The sequence below is a fragment of the Arachis ipaensis genome, chromosome B4 (assembly GCF_059453495.1).
Source record: "Arachis ipaensis isolate K30076 ecotype BB chromosome B4, ASM5945349v1, whole genome shotgun sequence".
Lineage (NCBI taxonomy): Eukaryota > Viridiplantae > Streptophyta > Magnoliopsida > Fabales > Fabaceae > Arachis > Arachis ipaensis.
Window position 1 is genome coordinate 37,291,803 of NC_142439.1, and position 17,699 is coordinate 37,309,501.

The window sequence follows — 17,699 nt, forward strand, 5'->3', positions numbered from 1 at the left end:
GGACAAACACCTGGCTGGCTGGAAGTGAGTGGTGGACACTGGTATGGTGGCGGATGAGGAGCTGATACAGTCATGGGAGGAGGAGCAGCTGATACAGTCATGGGAGGAGGCGTAGGAGGTGATCTCCATACAGTATCGGATGGTAGAGTCGGCGGTGGCAGGGATGGAGTCTCAAAGTGGGGTGACGGAGCAGAACCTGACTGGTGCGGTGGTGGAGGAGGAGTCTGATAGTGCCTTGGAGGAGTTGTCCCTTGCCGGGTGGAAACACCGCTCAACGTCCCTGGTATGTCGGATATTAGTTACATCTAAATCATTAATTGTCCCTAAATAGTACTACAACCTATAATGTACCAACCTATACGTTTACGTTAAACGTAACAAAAATATATAAATTTCTAAGTTACTAAAGACTAACACCCTAAACGCATTACAAGATAATTATATAAATCTACAAATCTTAAACCTATTAAACACGGATATTTTTTATTTAAATTAAAAAATATAACATTTACCGATTTAAATTTAAAAAAAAAAACCATTAAACACTAACCTCAAAGTCCAACGCTCCAGCTACGTGCTAAGTATCATTCAACCTATTAATGTCTCCTGTGCGGACATATGCTCGGGGCCATAGCTCGTGAAGAATCTCGCTTTCACACGTGCAGAGTCTCAAAAGTTTGAAAAAAATGACCTTAATCCACGCTGATCTCGGATGTTGTGGGTTTATATACGCTCCAGACCATATCTCGGATGCACTGCCCCTGATCACTCTAATTGTACATATCTCAGATGTAGTGGGTAAAAACTAATTATGGTCATATCACGGACCCACTGTATCCGAAATATAATTTTGTTCATATCTCTGGTGCATCCGAGATATGACTAGCACGTGGCGTGTCACAATACGGTAGCAGTGCATCCGTGATACGTTTTTAGTGTGGTTTTTCCCGCGGCATCCGAGATGTGACCCAAAATGTATTTGAGTAAATAGTTGTACGTTTATTTAAATCGGTAAATATTATATATTTTTAATTTAAATAAAAAAATCCAAAAAAAGCATCGTTACATAGATGACATGTATGACATGTATGGATATGAGAAAGATAAATATTAGAAAAAAGTTTGACTTTTAAATTAAAAAAAAAGTAAAAAAATTATCGTAATTTATTTTTTTAATTGTTTAGTAAAGTTTGATTTTTTTTTATACCAAAAATAGGGAGAGTCGAACCCGCAATCTCTTAGATGAGTATGGAGAAACTATGCCATTTGAACTATAACTCATAAACTTTTGATTTTTTACTTTATATTCTTTAAATAGGACAAAAAATATATAAAAAAATATTAAATAATAAAATATCATACTTTACTAAACAATTAAAAAATATTGAGATAATCTACTCCCAAAAATTAAAGTGCTGATAATTTTAACTACGAAGATATAGATAACTATAGTATTTATTAAAAAAAATCAATTAATTCAAAATTTGAATTTTATCTATAAAACCATTAGTTTAAATGATTTTATCAAATTGATCATTTAATCTAATGTTTAATGATATAAAATTAATTAAATAAATGATCATATTTCAAATTCCATTCACTCGTTAAACTAATTTCCAAATTTCCACTCACTTAAATTAGTCTTCCATAATATGTAATGTTAACCACATTTGTTTCTTTTCAATTTGTCATCTACACTATAGTACACGTTTGTGAATGATTTTTTGGTATTTGTGGTAGTTCTAATCCCAACAAAACTACTATTACATTGTAAAATCTATTGTAAGATTTTAAACCTCATAAATTTGCAATATAATTTTAAAATGAATTGAAAACCCTCACAACTTCATTGTTCCTTTAATCCTTTTCGAAAGCATAGTTCTTTAGAAGCTCCACACTTGAAGAGACGGGGAAAAACCCACTGAAATAGAATGTTCAATTCTAGTATGATAATTGATAAGTGATAACGTGGGAAGAATTAATAATGAGTTTACTTTTTTAATTGAAAGTAGGTAATGAAAAATATTAATAATCGCCATAAGCCACCCAATTCACATAAAATTTTTGTAATATTGACGATGGCACCAAAAGAAAAAGGGGGAGAAAAAGAAAAAAACTAGTGTTTTAATAAAATTAAAGCAACAATAACTTCACATCTGCTCCACCTACAAATGCCATTGACACAGTGCCAAGCATTCATTTAATTCAATTCAAGAACACTAAACCATGCAAAATGCGACTAAAACGGGCAACCGATTCTCTAGAAAAAGAAAATTGACATTTTTACACCACCAGTTCTTTGCTCAACGATAGCCACTCAATGGGTCAGCCGTCTTGCCGGTTCTTGCATCAGTCCATGCTTTTGCAATTGTTTTCTTCATCTCATCATCCCCTTCCTCGTACATATTCTGCAATATTAAAAATTTAAAATTCATGCTTAGTATATGTCACATTCAGGGTTTTCCGTATCAAAGCCAAGAAACTACAAATACATCTTTCACTATAATTAGCCATGATTAGCTACAATAACTTATATCACTAAGGAATTTGAATCTCCTAAAGTGGAAAAGTTATAAAGAGAACACGTTAAGGACTAATCACCATTAAACCATAAACCAATAACTGATCTGACTATTTCATTTTGCAATTATCTTCACTTTAGGAAATCTCATTCAATAATCAATACCAAGAATAGATAAACAACATTGGCTAATGTGCTTCACATAAGCCCTTAAATCCTAATAATATATCTCAAATTCGACTTTCGGAAATGGGAAAATAGCAATAAATCATATTCATTATTAAAAAGGAAAACAATAAAACAGAATCTTACCTTCATTAAATCCATGATTCCTGCCATTGGGTCTTTCTCTTTATCCAAATTAGGCTTCAGCTGTAAGATTAACAAAAGAAAGTTACCACTTTATCCTATTGATTAGCAGGGAAAGAAGCCAGTAAAGTCAGTCAAAAGAATTACAATACAATACCTTGTCCTCTTTTAAGTGCAAATCCATCCAATTTCCTTTGGAAGCCTTGACCAGGGTGATAACCACCCTTGTAGGCTTGACCAAAATCTTGCATTTCTCTGGCACTATCTCATTGTGCAATTTTGGTATTGCACACCGGTAGTTCTTCCCTAGAATGTCATGGAACTTAACATCAAAGGATGTTGGCTTAAACTCGGACTGAATCTTACTCTCATCAACTCCCTCAAGAGAAACATATATCTGCCATAAAAAAATTAAAATAAAATAAAAGCATCGTTACCACATAAGTCTCATGCTAATAAATAGTAGCAGTAGCAGATAACCTCAACTATGTCAAATATTATGGTAATATAAACAAACTCCCTAAGGTATTTATCCAATATCCATATATTTCTTTTTTTTTTTGCAACAAATGATTTATGCTCCTAATAGATCCTCGAAGACATACTCCCTACCTACTAACATGAGTAAAATTGACCATTTTTTAACCAGAAATGTGATGAGGCCAATACTTTTTATCAATATTAGCCAACACTTTGAACTAATACTTTATTTTTATACTAATACGATTTAGAATTTAGTATAAACATACCTTCGTTGACCAATTTGATCATGTAACATCGCTCTTTTTGAAAATTAAGATTTCAATACATTGGAAATATCTAGTTGAGTCAATATTTAGGAATACTGTTATATAAAAATACTCCGTACACAATAAAAATCAGTTACTAAATCATTGATTCACACATTTTCATCAGTTACCAAAATAATCACACCTACAATAGAACTTGTTTATTAACTTGTTTATAGTAATATAACAAAAAAAAATTGAGATAACAAATGGCATATTTCTAGTGACGTCGCTTGAATTGACGTTTATAATGTCATAAATCTGTTTCCTCTGATAGCAGCGTCCACCATGAGTAATCAAACATGTGATTAGCACAAGAAAAAGGCATTACTTGTTGATTATATTCAAAAACCGATGATACCTTAACTTTATCGTTATCCTGATCCCAACTGAAGGATGCAAGGGGAGAATAATGGATTGCGGCTTCGGATGGAACCCTAGTTGCGGTTGAAATAGGTGCTGGAATCTGCGAAGCCTTTCCAGAAGACGCCTCTGATGATAACTGCAAATAACGAACAAAAAGCAATGACGAAGAAATTAGATTTCAAAGTATAAAAAAAAAGGGAAAAGGAAAAACATATAATTATCTCTTTTTTAAGAAAAGAACCTTCTCGAGGTTGCAAATCTCGTTGGAGAGGATAGAGAGGGTTCGGGGTCTTTTGGCGATGCTGTGGAGGTGACGAAGCTCTTCCAAATCCAATGATAGCTCTTCCGCCATTTTCTCTTCTTCACCAAATCACAGTTACAGTGGTGTGTTTAGTGTTATGGAATTTTGAGTTTTATATACGATGCTGTGGAAAATGCTAGAACCTACATGGTAATTATACTACAAAATGACGGGCGTTTCGGGCTGTTTGGATTTTCTTTACTAGGGGTTCTGAAAACTGGATCGGACCGGTCCAACCACGAACCGGACACTAATACGATTTGGTTTGCTCCCGCCAATCCCAAACCGTTTAGAAACCTCTGAACCGGCTGGTTTCTGGGTGGTCGGATCGAACCGGTACCCGGCCGGTTCTCACAAAATGCCGTCGTCAAAACTCAAAACTCAATCCCTCGTTTAAACCTAACCCTAATAATCCAATACACTACTACACTCTCCCCTCCTCCAGCGCCGTTATTCCAGTCTCTCCCTCAACCCTCAGACTCAGCCCCTCTCTACTCTCCTCCTCAGCGCCGCTCAGCCCTTCCACCGTCGCAGTCCCTGGCTCACCCTTTCCCTCCCTCGCAGTCGCAGCGGCCGTCGCCCGTCGTCCTCCGCGGAACTCGTCCGTCGCCCTCTCCCGCAGTCGCACTTCGAACCCGTCGACCGTCGTCATCCGCGGAACTCGCAGCTGCTGTCGTCCTCCGCGGTGCAGCGCAGTAAACAGTCGCATTCCTCCACATCCTTCACCCAGCTCTCTGAAACTCTTGCATCTATTTTTCTTATTTGCAGTTAGCTGTTGAATTTCAACCTTTCTTTTTTACTTATAGTTAATTTGTTCTATTTTTCTTTTTTTGGATCTGATCATTTGGTCTTGGTTGTTATTATTTTTTACTCTGATTTCTTGTTATAATTATTTGTTCTCGGTTCTAATTTTTTATTTTGGGCTTTGGTTCTGTTTTGAATTTTGTTTCTGAACTGATTCCTTATTCTAATTTTTAGTTATGATTATTTCTTCTGTTATGTTTTTCGTTTGGGATTTTTTACTCTAAACTGTTTTTTTATTGAGTTGACAATAATATTCGACACAAAAATATTCAGAACATTATTATCGGCAAGGTTATTAGTTCCTCACTTACCTTCAGAACATTTTGAGGTTCTAACTTTCTAAGTTCGAATTTTATTATAAAACGATTTGTTGGTTGGACCAACAGTTTAACCGGTTGGACAGAAAATCAGTGAACCGATAATTAAAACAATTTGTTGACTGATCCGGTTTTCACAATCTATTCTTTCCCTCTATGGTCTATATACCCAAAGAAGAAGATTCTAGAGTCTAGAATTTTGGAGTCATCACTAATATTAATACTTTAATAGGACATTGTAATTTATGAGTGTCTTAATTTTTTTTTCTATTAAATGAATAAAATTTTAAATTATTTTTAAAAATATAAGAAATCAAAGAATATATATTTAAATAGGTCTTCAAAAAATTTTGCATTAAATAACAGAAACAGTTAGGAGTGATTAGACAATTAGTTTGGTTGCATTTGTTCCTAATTTGTGAGATATATAATGAGGAGTTTTATCTCTGCATAACAGAGTGAATAATACATTCAGTGAATTGATACACAATAGAATTCAACACACGTATATTCTTTCAAAGTCTTTCATCATCTAACTCTATTATTTATGTTCATGTTTATGTAGATGATTTTTTAATAACAGGGGACAGCCTATGGCTATTTCTTTTTTTTATTCAACAGCTGCATAACATTTTTTCTTTAAAGAGCTTAGGCTTTTTTAGGAATTGAAGCTAAACAACTTGATTCAAGTGCATGCCATTTATGCCAAACCAAATACATCTGTGATTTACTTGACAAAACTGGCATGCTTAATGCCCTCCAATCCCCACTCACATGATTACATCAGAAAAATTAACAAAAGATGGTGCTGTTTTCTTTTGTGATCCTACACACTATAGGACTGTGGTGGGTGCTCTCCAATATTGCACCCTCACTAGACCTGAGATTTTCTATTCAGTAAATAAAGTAGCACAATATATGCATAATTCTCTTGAAACTCATTGGAGGGCTGTTAAGCGAATTTTGAGATACTTAATTGGAATTATTCACCCCTGCACTAACTTGAGAATTTTTGCTTTTTCAAATGCAGATTGTGCTTCGGATATGGATGATAGACACTCCACTTCTGGTTATTGTGTTTACATAGGAGATAATTTGATTGCATGGTCCAGCAAAAAATCAAGTGCTGAAGCAGAGTTTAGAGCCTTATCAGATACTACTTCAGAGATTGTTTGGCTCCAGAATTTGTTATCTTATCTTTGTAATACAACATTCCAACCACTCCAGTTATATATTGCGACAATAAAAGTGTAGTTCAATTATTTCACAATCCAATTCTTCATCATCGAAGCAAATATTTCGAATTCAGACTGCATTTTGTTAGGGAGAGAGTGAACCAGCAAAAATTACATATAGTTCATATCCCAGGCACAGATTAAATTGCTGATATCTAATTAAACTCCTCTACTTATCAGTCTTTACATGCTTCAAAAACAAACTTAAGGTCACTTCAAGAGCACCCTTAAGTTTTGGGGTGTGTGGGGGGAGATAGGACAGAAGAGTTGAACTCCAATAACAGAATCGGTTAGGAGTGGTTAGACAATTAGTTTGGTTGCATTTATTCCTAGTTTGTGAGATATATGATGCAAAGAAGTTTTTTCTCTGCATAACACCGGGAATAATACATTCAGTGAATTGATGCACAATAGAATTCAACACATATTTTTTCAAAGTCTTTCATCATCTACTTTAGGTAGAATCAAGATTTTTTTTCAAATAACTCTTGTATATATTCCCAAAAAAAAAAATTACTATCAAAGTCCTTTAACTTTTTATTTAAAACTTAAAAGATAAATTAAATTTTCTATTATTATTCACGGTCATGGTAATTAAGGCGACTCTTTCTATTTGCATTTACTCAATTTTTGCACAACAATGTGACTTTCATTTTTCTCGTTTCTGCGTCTCTCATAAAAGTGGCGATGCCGTGGGCCCCAAGTTACATCCGGATGAAAACTATTTTTTGTTGAGCTTAAATTCAATTCTATCTACCCATTGAATTCTATCTACGTGGGCTTAGATTACTGAACGAGACTGAAAAAAAAAATAATAATGTAATGAAAAAATTTAAGCATTTTATAGTGCATGTATATTAACTCTTATTAATATCTATGTATTTGAAGTTTCCAATTTAGAATATTAAAGTAAATTTTTATAACCATGTTTTCCTTTTATAGGTTTTGATCATGAAATTCTGTTTCTAAAATGCGAAATATACCATCAGATGTAGATTGTGTTTTGTTACAAAACTGATATTTACTGGCTTACTGCATTTCTTTACAATTAACAATCTTGGCAAGCCATGATTCTTGTCCCTTTTTGTATAGAATGAGGTGGTGAGTCCCCAAGAAGCATCTTCCGATCACAGCAAACAATAGTGTCCACAGGGAGATCCAACGTGCAGCTGATGATCAAAGTTAGCTAGGTAGTAACAAATTCTAGGTCTATTCACTTTCTCTTCTCTTGAGTCTGTGTCATCAAAATATTCTGAAGCTGCTTTTGCAACTGTGCTTTTATTTGCTGATTAGAGGCCAAGTTTCTATAAACACACTCCTTTTCAGCCTGCAGTTCCAACCTTCTCTTTTCTGCCATAACTATCTCCGAATTACATGAATTCTGGTTGTTACCTTTCAGTTCAATGAAAGATGACCTCAACTGAAAATACAGAACACAATCCATAGCTCAGTTCAATCTCCTTGCAATGCACCATATTAACCTCACATTTGCTGCACTTCATGCATATTGATAGCATGATGAAGCAATGTGATGGAAAGCTGAAGCTAACATTCCTTTTAATCTAATATATGGAAGAAGAAGAAGAAGGCAAATAGATCTCACAGATGATCAATCTCCCAAATAGTTAACCAATTTCATTTTAGCAGGTTGTGGGAGCTAGTGTTTGACATATATATCACACATTTCTTGAAAAAGAAGGATCCAACAAATTTATAAAAGAACAAAACTTTTACCATACTACTGTGTACACAAAATCAGTCACTTATATAAAATACACGTTAAAAATGAGTCAAACAACACATGTATTTATATACAAATACATATTTGATTTAGTGGCTGATTTCGTAACATTTTTGAAACTCTTATATACACCCAATGTATATGAAATTTATACATAAACGACAACCTACTACTTAAAAAATCTTATGAATAGAAGTATGTTATTATCATATATTATCACAATAGTTGAAGTTATTAATTCAACCACCTAATTACCTTCAAAAACTTACAAGTAGATGTATTCACTGTATTACAACACCGTGAAAATTAATTTTATATTGATCTCAATAATTTGCAACAATCTCAGAATAATTTCATATCAATAATCACCAATATAAATTTTGTCATGAAATGAAAAACAGTAGAAATGCTGCATCAAATTGTGATGTCAATGTTACCTCATTTACTCTATTCCTCAAACCCTGAACGTCCCTTCGACATTTCACCACAAACTCGTCAGCAACCTCCTTAAATTGCTTCATTTCCACCATCTTAGCTTCGTAAAACCTATCCCTCTTTTCCCGCAACTCCTCAAGCTCATCCACCTCGTTCTGAATCGACCTAAAGTGCCAAAAATCAGTTCCAATTCCAATTCCAGAAGAGTAATTAAGGGAGGTGGCATTAACCTGAAAATTTGGGAGAGGGAATCGTATTTGGCTTCGAGGTTGTGGATTTGAGAAGTGAGAGAGAGAAGGTTGAAGTTCTGGGAAGCAATTTTGTGATCGAGAAGGAAGCATCTCTGTTCGGTGGCTCTGATGTTGGCGAGCTTGGAGGCCAAAACGCGAGACTTGTTTGCTTGCAACTCTTTCTCCGCCTGCAACGAACAAGGGCTTGATTACGCTTAGTTTTGTTGGATGCATAGAAAATATTCGAAGTTTCAAATAAGAATGGAACCTGGAGGAGAGAGAGGCGTTCACATCGAGTGCGGTCCATGTGGTGGAGCCGTTCCTGGAATGCGGATGGAAGCGCCATTGTTGCTTGCTTCAAAGAGAGAGACCAAGGGCGAAGAAGCAGCCTAACTTTCAACCACTCTGGTTCTGTTGCTGTGCAATATAACTATCCATTTGAGCTTCTCTTTTGTTTAGGGGCTAATTTTTATGTTACGGAAGTAGAAGTGGTTAGGAAGTGGTTATATACGTTAACATTTTTTAATATTTTTTAAAATTGTAGAAAGTACACAAATTGAAGGGTTTGATTCTGAATCTTAAATTTTTTAATTTTTTTTAATACAAATTAGACGGTTCAATTTGTGTACCTCTTACAAATTGGATGGTCCGATTTTTATATTTCTACAAATCGGATGGTTCGATTTGTGTACCTTTAGAAATCGGACGGTTCGATTTTTGTACCTCTAATAAATCAGACGGTTCGATTTCTGCTTCTCTAATTAAACAATTTAATATTTGAGTATAACACTCCAGCAATCCACATTTTAAAAAAATACCACTACTACTCTAATATTAAAAATAAAAGGTTCTTGTTTAGGAGAAACTCTTTGGGTTAGGAATTTTTAAGTGTATTTGGTCATTATTTAATTATTATAAATATTAAATTATTTTTATTAAATAAATTTTATTTATTTATATATGTAAATTTTGTAAAATATGAGTATAAATTGTATTAATTTATATGTATAAAATTTTAGTAAATATAGATATAAATTATATATTTTTTATATATAAAATGTAGGTAATTCACCCCAATAAATCAAACCAAGTTAAAAATTATCTGAATCTCTCAAATCCAAAAATGTTACCTAATTGTCTCCATTTATATTTCTATGTAAATCAAAGGATTAAGTACTTTTTTCGTCCCTAATGTCTGAGGCAAAAATCAAATTCGTCCCCGACTTTTTTTTGTTATTAAAATCATCCTCAACGCTCAGAAATGCTTTAAAAACATCCTCCCGTCCATTAGACAATTCTTTCGGACACCTTTGCCCCTGAAGTCCTTAACGCTTCATTTTCATTCCCGCGAAAGGGCTTCAGTGTCTCATTTACATTACACACTTGAAAACTGATCTTTCACCTTCAATGATGCCCTAATAGAGGTTCATCATCACTTGAGGAGTAGCGTCACTGTATTTGGACTGCGTTGGCAAGATTGTGGAAGGAGGTCGTTCCGCTGTTCTCATCTCGAATCAAGTATGTATGCACCATTGGTTTCGGTTTTGTGGAACTTGAACTTAATAATGTGTAATGGATTTCGTTAGTTTTTAGAAACTGGTAGGGTTTGATTTAAATTTTTTTGTTTTTTCGTTTTAGGGGATAGGAAGCTTTAATCTTAGTGTCTACCATGGGGGGTGGTCGATTTGGATATGACAATAGGACATTGCAGTATATAGGGGGACAAAAGACATTGATCGAAGATGTTGAGAGTGATTGCTGGTCTGTATTTGAGGCATATGCAGAGGTGAGACAGTTTGGGTACACGAAGGAAAACATTTCAACTTTGTGGTATAAGGATCCAAGTGCTGAATGGTTAGAGAAGGATTGATGTGGCGGAAATTGGCAGATTAAGAATTATTAAGAAAAATGGCATTGCAAGTACAGCTCTTAATCAACAAAAATCCACTTGTCAATTTAGAAAAGAGTTGTCACAAAATTAGAATTAGAATACTGGGAGTATGAGTCCCAGGTCGTCTCCCAATGAGTTGCAGAAAGATATGCTATTTTATTAATTAGAGGTTTTCCAAAATGGTTTGAGTTTGATAAACAGGAAATTAAATCAGAGAATTTATGTAATTTAAATAAAAATCTTGACCGGGAGAAGATTAATCGGAAGTTCTATCCTTGTTGGAATTTTCTCAAGATTAATTAATAATTAGTAGTTGTTCCACTTAGTTAACCCTCAACGAATGAAGGAAAGTCAAGTCAAAAGCCAACTTCTATTCACAAGTCCTAATCCTCTCCCTTGGGAAGGATTAGAGTTAGTGACTAACAAGCCACCAACAACGAACCAATTACAATTGAACTCTTGAGTATTCCAACTCAGGGTTCTCCTTTTAATCAACTCCCAATCAAGTTGGGGACTACTCCATTATCATAAATATAGACTTCACAAAATAAAGAGGGGAAATAAAAAGAGACATGATAAACAATAATCAAAGAGATTAATTAAAAAAACAGTCTTTGTATTAAATAATTCTAAAAATAATCCAATTGTACTCTGGACAAATTAAGGATATGGAAGAGTAAGTAAAAAGTAGAGAAAACAAACTAGAGAGATGAAGTCTTACGGAGGTAACAACTCTTCTCGATATCCCAATCCAAAAAGCAATAAAAAACAAAATCCTAAGAACTATGAATGTGTAGAGAGAAAACCTAGAGGACGAGTAAAATCAGATCTAAAAACTAAAAATTATGCAGAATGAATGTCGTCCTTTGTCTCTACATGTTCCTTGGCTCTAATCTGCGTTTCTGGGCCGAAAACTGGGTTAGAATGCGGCCCAGAATTCACGCCAGCGACTTCTGTAAATTTTGCAGATCGTGCACGCCACGCGACCGCGTCGTCCACGCGTTCGCGTCACTCAACATTTTCTGTGCCACGCGTGCGCATTGTCCACGCATTCGCGTCACTCGTGCAGCTTCCAATCCACGCGTTCGCGTCAGGCACGTGAGCGCGTCACTGCCATTTCCTCTATTTCGCGTGGTCGCGTGAGCCATGCGCCCGCGTCACTTCTCGCTGGTCATCTCCTCAATTTCTTGTGTTCCTTCCATCTTTGCAAGCTTCCTCTCCATTCTCTAAGTCATTACTGTCTTATGAAGCTTGAAACACTTAGCACACAGATCATGGCATCGAATGGTATAAAGGAGAATAAAACAATATTCAATTAAAAGATCTTTAGGAAGCAAGTTTTCAATCATAGAACAATTTTAGGAAGGAATTGTGAATACATGCAAATCATATGAATAAGTGGGTGAAAGACTTGATAAAACCACTCAATTAAACACAATATAAATCATAAAATAATGGTTTATCAACCTCCCCACACTTAAACATTAGCATGTCCTCATGCTTAGTTGAAGGAGGTAAAAATGAATGAATAGGGGTATGTAAGACTCATGCAATGCAATGCAACTATATGATTTTGTTTATCTGATTAAAATAAATAAGTTCTCTAAGACAGAACATAGAGTAGATTCCACTAGTTTAAATCATACAGTAAAAGCGAGTAAATTTGTAAGAAGACAGCTTGTGAAAGCAGGGGACATGGAGTTGAGCATTGAACCCTCACTGATGGTGTGTGTGCACTCTAATCTCTCTAGTGTATAGGGTAATCACTCTATCCTTCTCTAATCATGCTTTCTAATTTTTGTTCTTCACCTAATCAATCAACAACATTTAATGTACCAATACAAACATCATGAGGTCTTTTCAAGGTTGTAATGGGGCTAAGGTAAAGGTAAGGGTATATATGGCTAAGTGAGCTTATAAATTGAATCTTTAATTAACCCAAGCTTTCACCTGATCATATATGTATATTCTATATAACTTTAAATTTCATACCTAGCTACCCAGAATTTTCTTTTCACATTCCATACTCATGCATCAACCTTTATTTTGATTTTATCACATGTGCATTGATTGTTGAACTTTAACTTATCATTGGGGTAATTTTGTCCCCTTATTTACTAAAATATTATAAATTTTTTTTGAACATAAAAATAAACATAGCTTATCAATGCACATAGATTTTCAATTTTCTTTTATAGTTTCACATGAGTAGGTACCCAAATTTCCATTATCTTATCATGACACATTTCTTTATTAACCTTTGTTCCCACAATCTTCCCAAACTCAATTAACACACAATTTCTATCTTAAGCTAACCAAAGATTCAATAGGGATATTTAATTATTTTTCTGCTTAAGGCTAGTAATATGGTAAAATGTAGAACAAATGGGATTAAAACGGCTCAAAGTGGCTAACAAAGGTAATTAAAAGGGTAGACTTATTTGGGATAAGTGAGCTAAACAAATAATGGCCTCAATCATATGCAAGCATGTAAATACACTAAATAATGGACATATAGGATAAAACAAAATTCAAATTACAATCATAGATAAATGAACACACAAGAATAAAATAGTTATGGTTAAATAATGTAACCATGTATTTAGGCTCAAAGTCTCACAGGTTGTGTGTTCTTTAGCTCAAAAACCATGTTCCAATTACAACTTCAAACAATTTTAACATAAGGGTTTTGATTTAAATTAGTGAAAGATTTAGGTCTTAGGAGAAACCTATTATCCTTTCAATCAAGTAGAACATGCATGCAATTAACCTATTACTATGCAATCTATCATATTCTAAAACAAAAAATTGAAAAACTAACTATTTTATTGGTGTTAAGGAAGAGAAATTACCTCCAGAAGTCAGGCACTGACCGACCTCCCCATACTTAAGGCTTTGCACCGTCCTCGGTGCCATCTGTCAGGAACAAAGGGGAGGCTGGTAGTAGTATCTCCACAGTCGGGACCGTCATGGCTCCCTGTGCTGGTAAATGAAATGGAGTCTGGGGTGTCTGGGTCCTTGTCAGGCCTGTGGTTGCCTGTGAGTAGCTCCTTGAGGTATTTGAATCAGCGCTAGTTGCGGCGCTCTCGTAGATTCGCTTTCTGTTCTTGCCGGTCCAACCTCTCCAGTATTTGATGGAGTAACTGACTTGTTGAAGGTGCTTGTGGTGTGGAAGGGGGAATGTCTGCAGCTTGTTCTGCGGACTGGCTAGTAGTGGCTGTTGGTGGCCTGAGATATTTCCCGTTAGGGACGTACTGATCATCCCGTGGAAGCATGGCTCTGGTGTCCCCAGCTCTGTAGGAGACTCCGGCTACTGCGACAAGATCTGAGACCAAGGCGGGAAAAGGTAGGTTGCGCACAATTTGTGCGTGTCCCATGGCATTTCGGATGTGTCTTGGTAGGTGTAGAGGCTGGTCTGTGAGGATGCACCAAAGTAGAATGGCCATGTCTGCAGTGAAGGAGGACTCATGAGTGCTCGGAAAGACGTAGTGGGACATAATTTGTGCCCATACGCGAGCCTCCAAGGTAAGTGCAGAAGCTGATATTCCCTTAGGTCGGGAACGATGGTATCCATAAATCCATCTGCTGCTAGGTTGTGTGATAACTCTGAGAACAGCGTCCCAGTGAAATTGGTACATCTGGCGCTTGAGTGCGGCCTCTTGGAATGCGTCTAGTCCTTCTGGAGCAGGGGGGAGATCCAAAGCTCGTTGAACGGCCTCTTCTGTAATGGGGATTTGCTTCTGACGGACATAGACAGATTGCAGGGTTGGCAAGTGGAAATTAGAGTAGAACTCGACTACCCATGAGAGATTAACCTGTCGTGGCTGTCTTTGTAGGAATCCCCAGTGTCTGTGTTTGATTCGCGGCTCAACAAATTCAGCAATACGGGTCGGGAGGATAAGTAGGTATTCGTTGTTGTAATTCCTTGCTGCCAGGATAGGGAACATCTGCTCACAGTAGCGGTTGGGAAATCGCGCAGTGTCCTTTGCTGGGAAGGCTTTCTCTTTTTCATCGACCTTGATAATCCTCTTAATTCATTTTGTTGAGGGCTTAACTGCAGTTGAAGAGGGCTCTGCCACTAATGCTCTTTTTGTTCTTCTCCTTGTTGGTGGTTTGGGAGTAGCTTTCTCTTTTCCTTTCTTGGTGGCCATCCTGAAAGGGAAAGAATAAGGGTGTTAAGAATTCAAGGGTTAGAGCAAGGAAGAGAATATGAAAGGTGGTAATCAATGCACATTAAAACGAATGATGTTAACATATGGTCATGACTACATGTGAAAAATCATCAATGAAAATATAGCAAGTGCATATGAAGACAGTTAAATGCAAGGTGTTTATTGGCATGCCGGCAAAGGCATGAGTAGCATAGATCAAGCATTCAAAGTCCAAGTTAGATTACCAAGTCTGTCAAACTAACAATCTCTTTGTAATAACAATTATATTTAGTTAATGAAATATAAAAAGTATTTTGTGAAAATCAAGCATTTAGAGTAGTAGATTAAAAGAAATCTAAAAATAGTGCACAATGTCATACGGGCATTTTCACAAACACATAGCATGCATGGTAAATAAGCTATTGAAAGTATTAAATTGAACATGCAAGCAACCCTATAAAATTAATATATAATTGTCAAACAATTCCTTAACAATCCACAAGCAAATCATAAGAAATGATGACCCAAATAAATTTCCAACACCAATTAAAAGAAAAAGAAAGAAAAAGAAAACATGGATAATGAAAGTAAAAAGAAAAAAAAAAGAAAAGTAGAAGAAAACATAAAAATAAGAAGAAGAATAGAAAAGTAAGGAGGGAAGAAGAAAAGAAAAACCTTGATAATGGTGGTGAGAGAGAGAAAGTAGAAAGTGAGAAAGAAGGAAGAAGGAAGAAAAGGGGGGAAGAAAGAAGAAGGGAAAAGAAAAAGTAGGATCTGGGGAAGAAAAAGATAAGATATTTTGGCATATTTGGATAAGTTGTGCGGCGCAAGCGACGCGGACGCGTGGGGTACGCGTTCACGCGAATGGCGCTTAGATGAAACGACGCGGACGCGTCGTTCACGCGGACGCGTCGTTCACGCGGACGCGTCGTTCACGCGGACGCGCGTTCACGCGGACGCGTGACATGATCGGTGCTAGTGGCGCGAGAGCAGCCTCGCGCTCGCATAACTCTCTGTTCAAAACTCATTGTTGCCAAATTTCAGGGTGACGCGTTCGCGTGGTGGACGCGATCGCGTGAATGGCCAAGATTGGAAAACGACGTGGACGCGTGGGGCACGCGTTCGCGTGGTAGGGCTTGTGCGTCTAGCACCATTCCAGCCCCAGTCCAGCGTGACATTCTGCCATACACCATTTCTTACGTCGATTTTCAGGACATGCGTTCGCGTGCTTGACGCAGACGCGTGGGAGGCATTTTTCCCAGATGACGCGGACGCGTCAGCGACGCGGTCGCGTGGGTCAAATTGTGCCAAAGGCACGCCTCCAGCCATGCTCTCGCATGACTCACTGTAAAATCTCTTTTCTTCCTTGAGGCACATACGACGCGGACGCGTCGGCGACGCTGTCGCGTCACGTGCCTTTTTTTTCGATATGCAAATGCAGATGCAACTATAGACACTAGTACTGAGAAGAGTTATTGAAAAAGTAAATAAAGGAGAGGGGAAACGATCATATCATGGTGGGTTGTCTCCCACCCAGCACTTTGCTTTAACATCCTTAAGTTGGACGCTCCACTAGCTCAGTCTTCTGCTGTGGGTGGATCCTCCAAGAGGAAGATCTCTAGCTCCTGGTTTTTTGCCATCTTTTCGCCATGAAATAACTTCAAGCGATGTCCATTGACCTTTATAAGTTCAGGGCTTGAAGGATGGCTCAAGTGAAAGACTCCGTATGGCTCCGCTCTCTCTACTCGATAGGGACCGTCCCATCTGGATCTCAGCTTGCCTGGCATGAGCCGTATTCTGGAGTTGTAGAGGAGGACTAAGTTCTCAGGTTGGAACTCTCTTCTCTTGATGTTCTTATCATGCACATCTTTCACCTTTTCTTTATACAGCTTGGAGTTTTCATAAGCTTCTAGGCGAAGGTTCTCTAATTCTTGCAGTTGTAACTTCCGTTCAACTCCGGCTTTTTCATAGTCCATGTTGCATTCCTTTACCGCCCAGAAGGCTTTATGTTCTAACTCAACTGGGAGATGACATGCCTTTCCATAAACTAAGCGGAAAGGACTCATCCCGATTGGCGTCTTGTATGCTGTCCGATATGCCCAAAGCGCATCTTGGAGCCTGGTGCTCCAGTCCTTTCTATGAGGCTTGACTATCTTTTGCAGTATGCGCTTTATCTCTCTGTTAGACACCTCGTCCTGCCCATTAGTCTGGGGGTGATAGGCTGTTGATACTTTATGAATTATCCCATGCCTCTTCAGTAATCCTGTTAGTCGCCTGTTACAAAAGTGAGTGCCTTGCTCGTGGTGATCCAAAGCGACAAATAATATGGTTTCTAACAAAGGAAACAACAGTGTTAGCATCATCAGTACGGGTTGGAATTGCTTCCACCCATTTAGAAACATAATCTACAGCTAACAGTATATAAAGGTGACCATTAGAATTTGGGAATAGACCCATGAAGTCAATGCCCCAAACATCAAAAATTTCACAGAAAAGCATAATTTGTTGAGGCATTTCATCCCTCTTGGATATATTACCAAACCTTTGGCATGGGGAACAAGATTTACAAAATTCAGCAGCGTCTTTAAAAAGAGTAGGCCACCAGAATTC

At 36.9% G+C, this 17,699-nt stretch overlaps 2 protein-coding genes across 2 annotated transcripts; both read right to left on the reverse strand.

Annotated features, from left to right (window-relative positions):
• Positions 1 to 2,050: 2,050 nt before the first annotated feature.
• Positions 2,051 to 5,059, reverse strand: LOC107639266 (uncharacterized). Its single transcript, XM_016342746.3, has 5 exons — positions 4,226 to 5,059; positions 3,980 to 4,120; positions 2,988 to 3,227; positions 2,834 to 2,893; positions 2,051 to 2,408 (listed from the first exon to the last, which is right to left on the reverse strand). Exons 1-5 carry the CDS (start codon positions 4,334 to 4,336, stop codon positions 2,304 to 2,306), a joined length of 657 nt encoding a protein of 218 aa, XP_016198232.1. The 5' UTR covers positions 4,337 to 5,059; the 3' UTR covers positions 2,051 to 2,303.
• Positions 5,060 to 7,551: 2,492 nt separating this feature from the next.
• Positions 7,552 to 9,523, reverse strand: LOC107637747 (cytomegalovirus UL139 protein). The gene is made up of 4 exons (XM_016341088.3): positions 9,316 to 9,523; positions 9,048 to 9,235; positions 8,820 to 8,982; positions 7,552 to 8,061 (listed from the first exon to the last, which is right to left on the reverse strand). The coding sequence occupies exons 1-4, from the start codon at positions 9,391 to 9,393 to the stop codon at positions 7,855 to 7,857; spliced, it is 636 nt and encodes a 211-aa protein (XP_016196574.1). The 5' UTR covers positions 9,394 to 9,523; the 3' UTR covers positions 7,552 to 7,854.
• Between the last annotated feature and the right edge of the window lie 8,176 nt (positions 9,524 to 17,699).

What these genes read in the sequence shown, in the direction of transcription:
- LOC107637747 (XM_016341088.3), bottom strand. Translation starts at nt 9,393, where the DNA reads ATGGCGCTTCCATCCGCATTCCAGGAACGGCTCCACCACATGGACCGC. An exon ending in AACGCCTCTCTCTCCTCCAG is followed by an intron (nt 9,236 to 9,315) that starts GTTCCATTCTTA and finishes TGTTCGTTGCAG; the next exon opens with GCGGAGAAAGAGTTGCAAGC. An exon ending in TGAGGAATAGAGTAAATGAG is followed by an intron (nt 8,062 to 8,819) that starts GTAACATTGACA and finishes CTGTATTTTCAG; the next exon opens with TTGAGGTCATCTTTCATTGA.
- LOC107639266 (XM_016342746.3), bottom strand. Translation starts at nt 4,336, where the DNA reads ATGGCGGAAGAGCTATCATTGGATTTGGAAGAGCTTCGTCACCTCCAC. An exon ending in AGATTTGCAACCTCGAGAAG is followed by an intron (nt 4,121 to 4,225) that starts GTTCTTTTCTTA and finishes CGTTATTTGCAG; the next exon opens with TTATCATCAGAGGCGTCTTC. An exon ending in TGCACTTAAAAGAGGACAAG is followed by an intron (nt 2,894 to 2,987) that starts GTATTGTATTGT and finishes TTAATCTTACAG; the next exon opens with CTGAAGCCTAATTTGGATAA.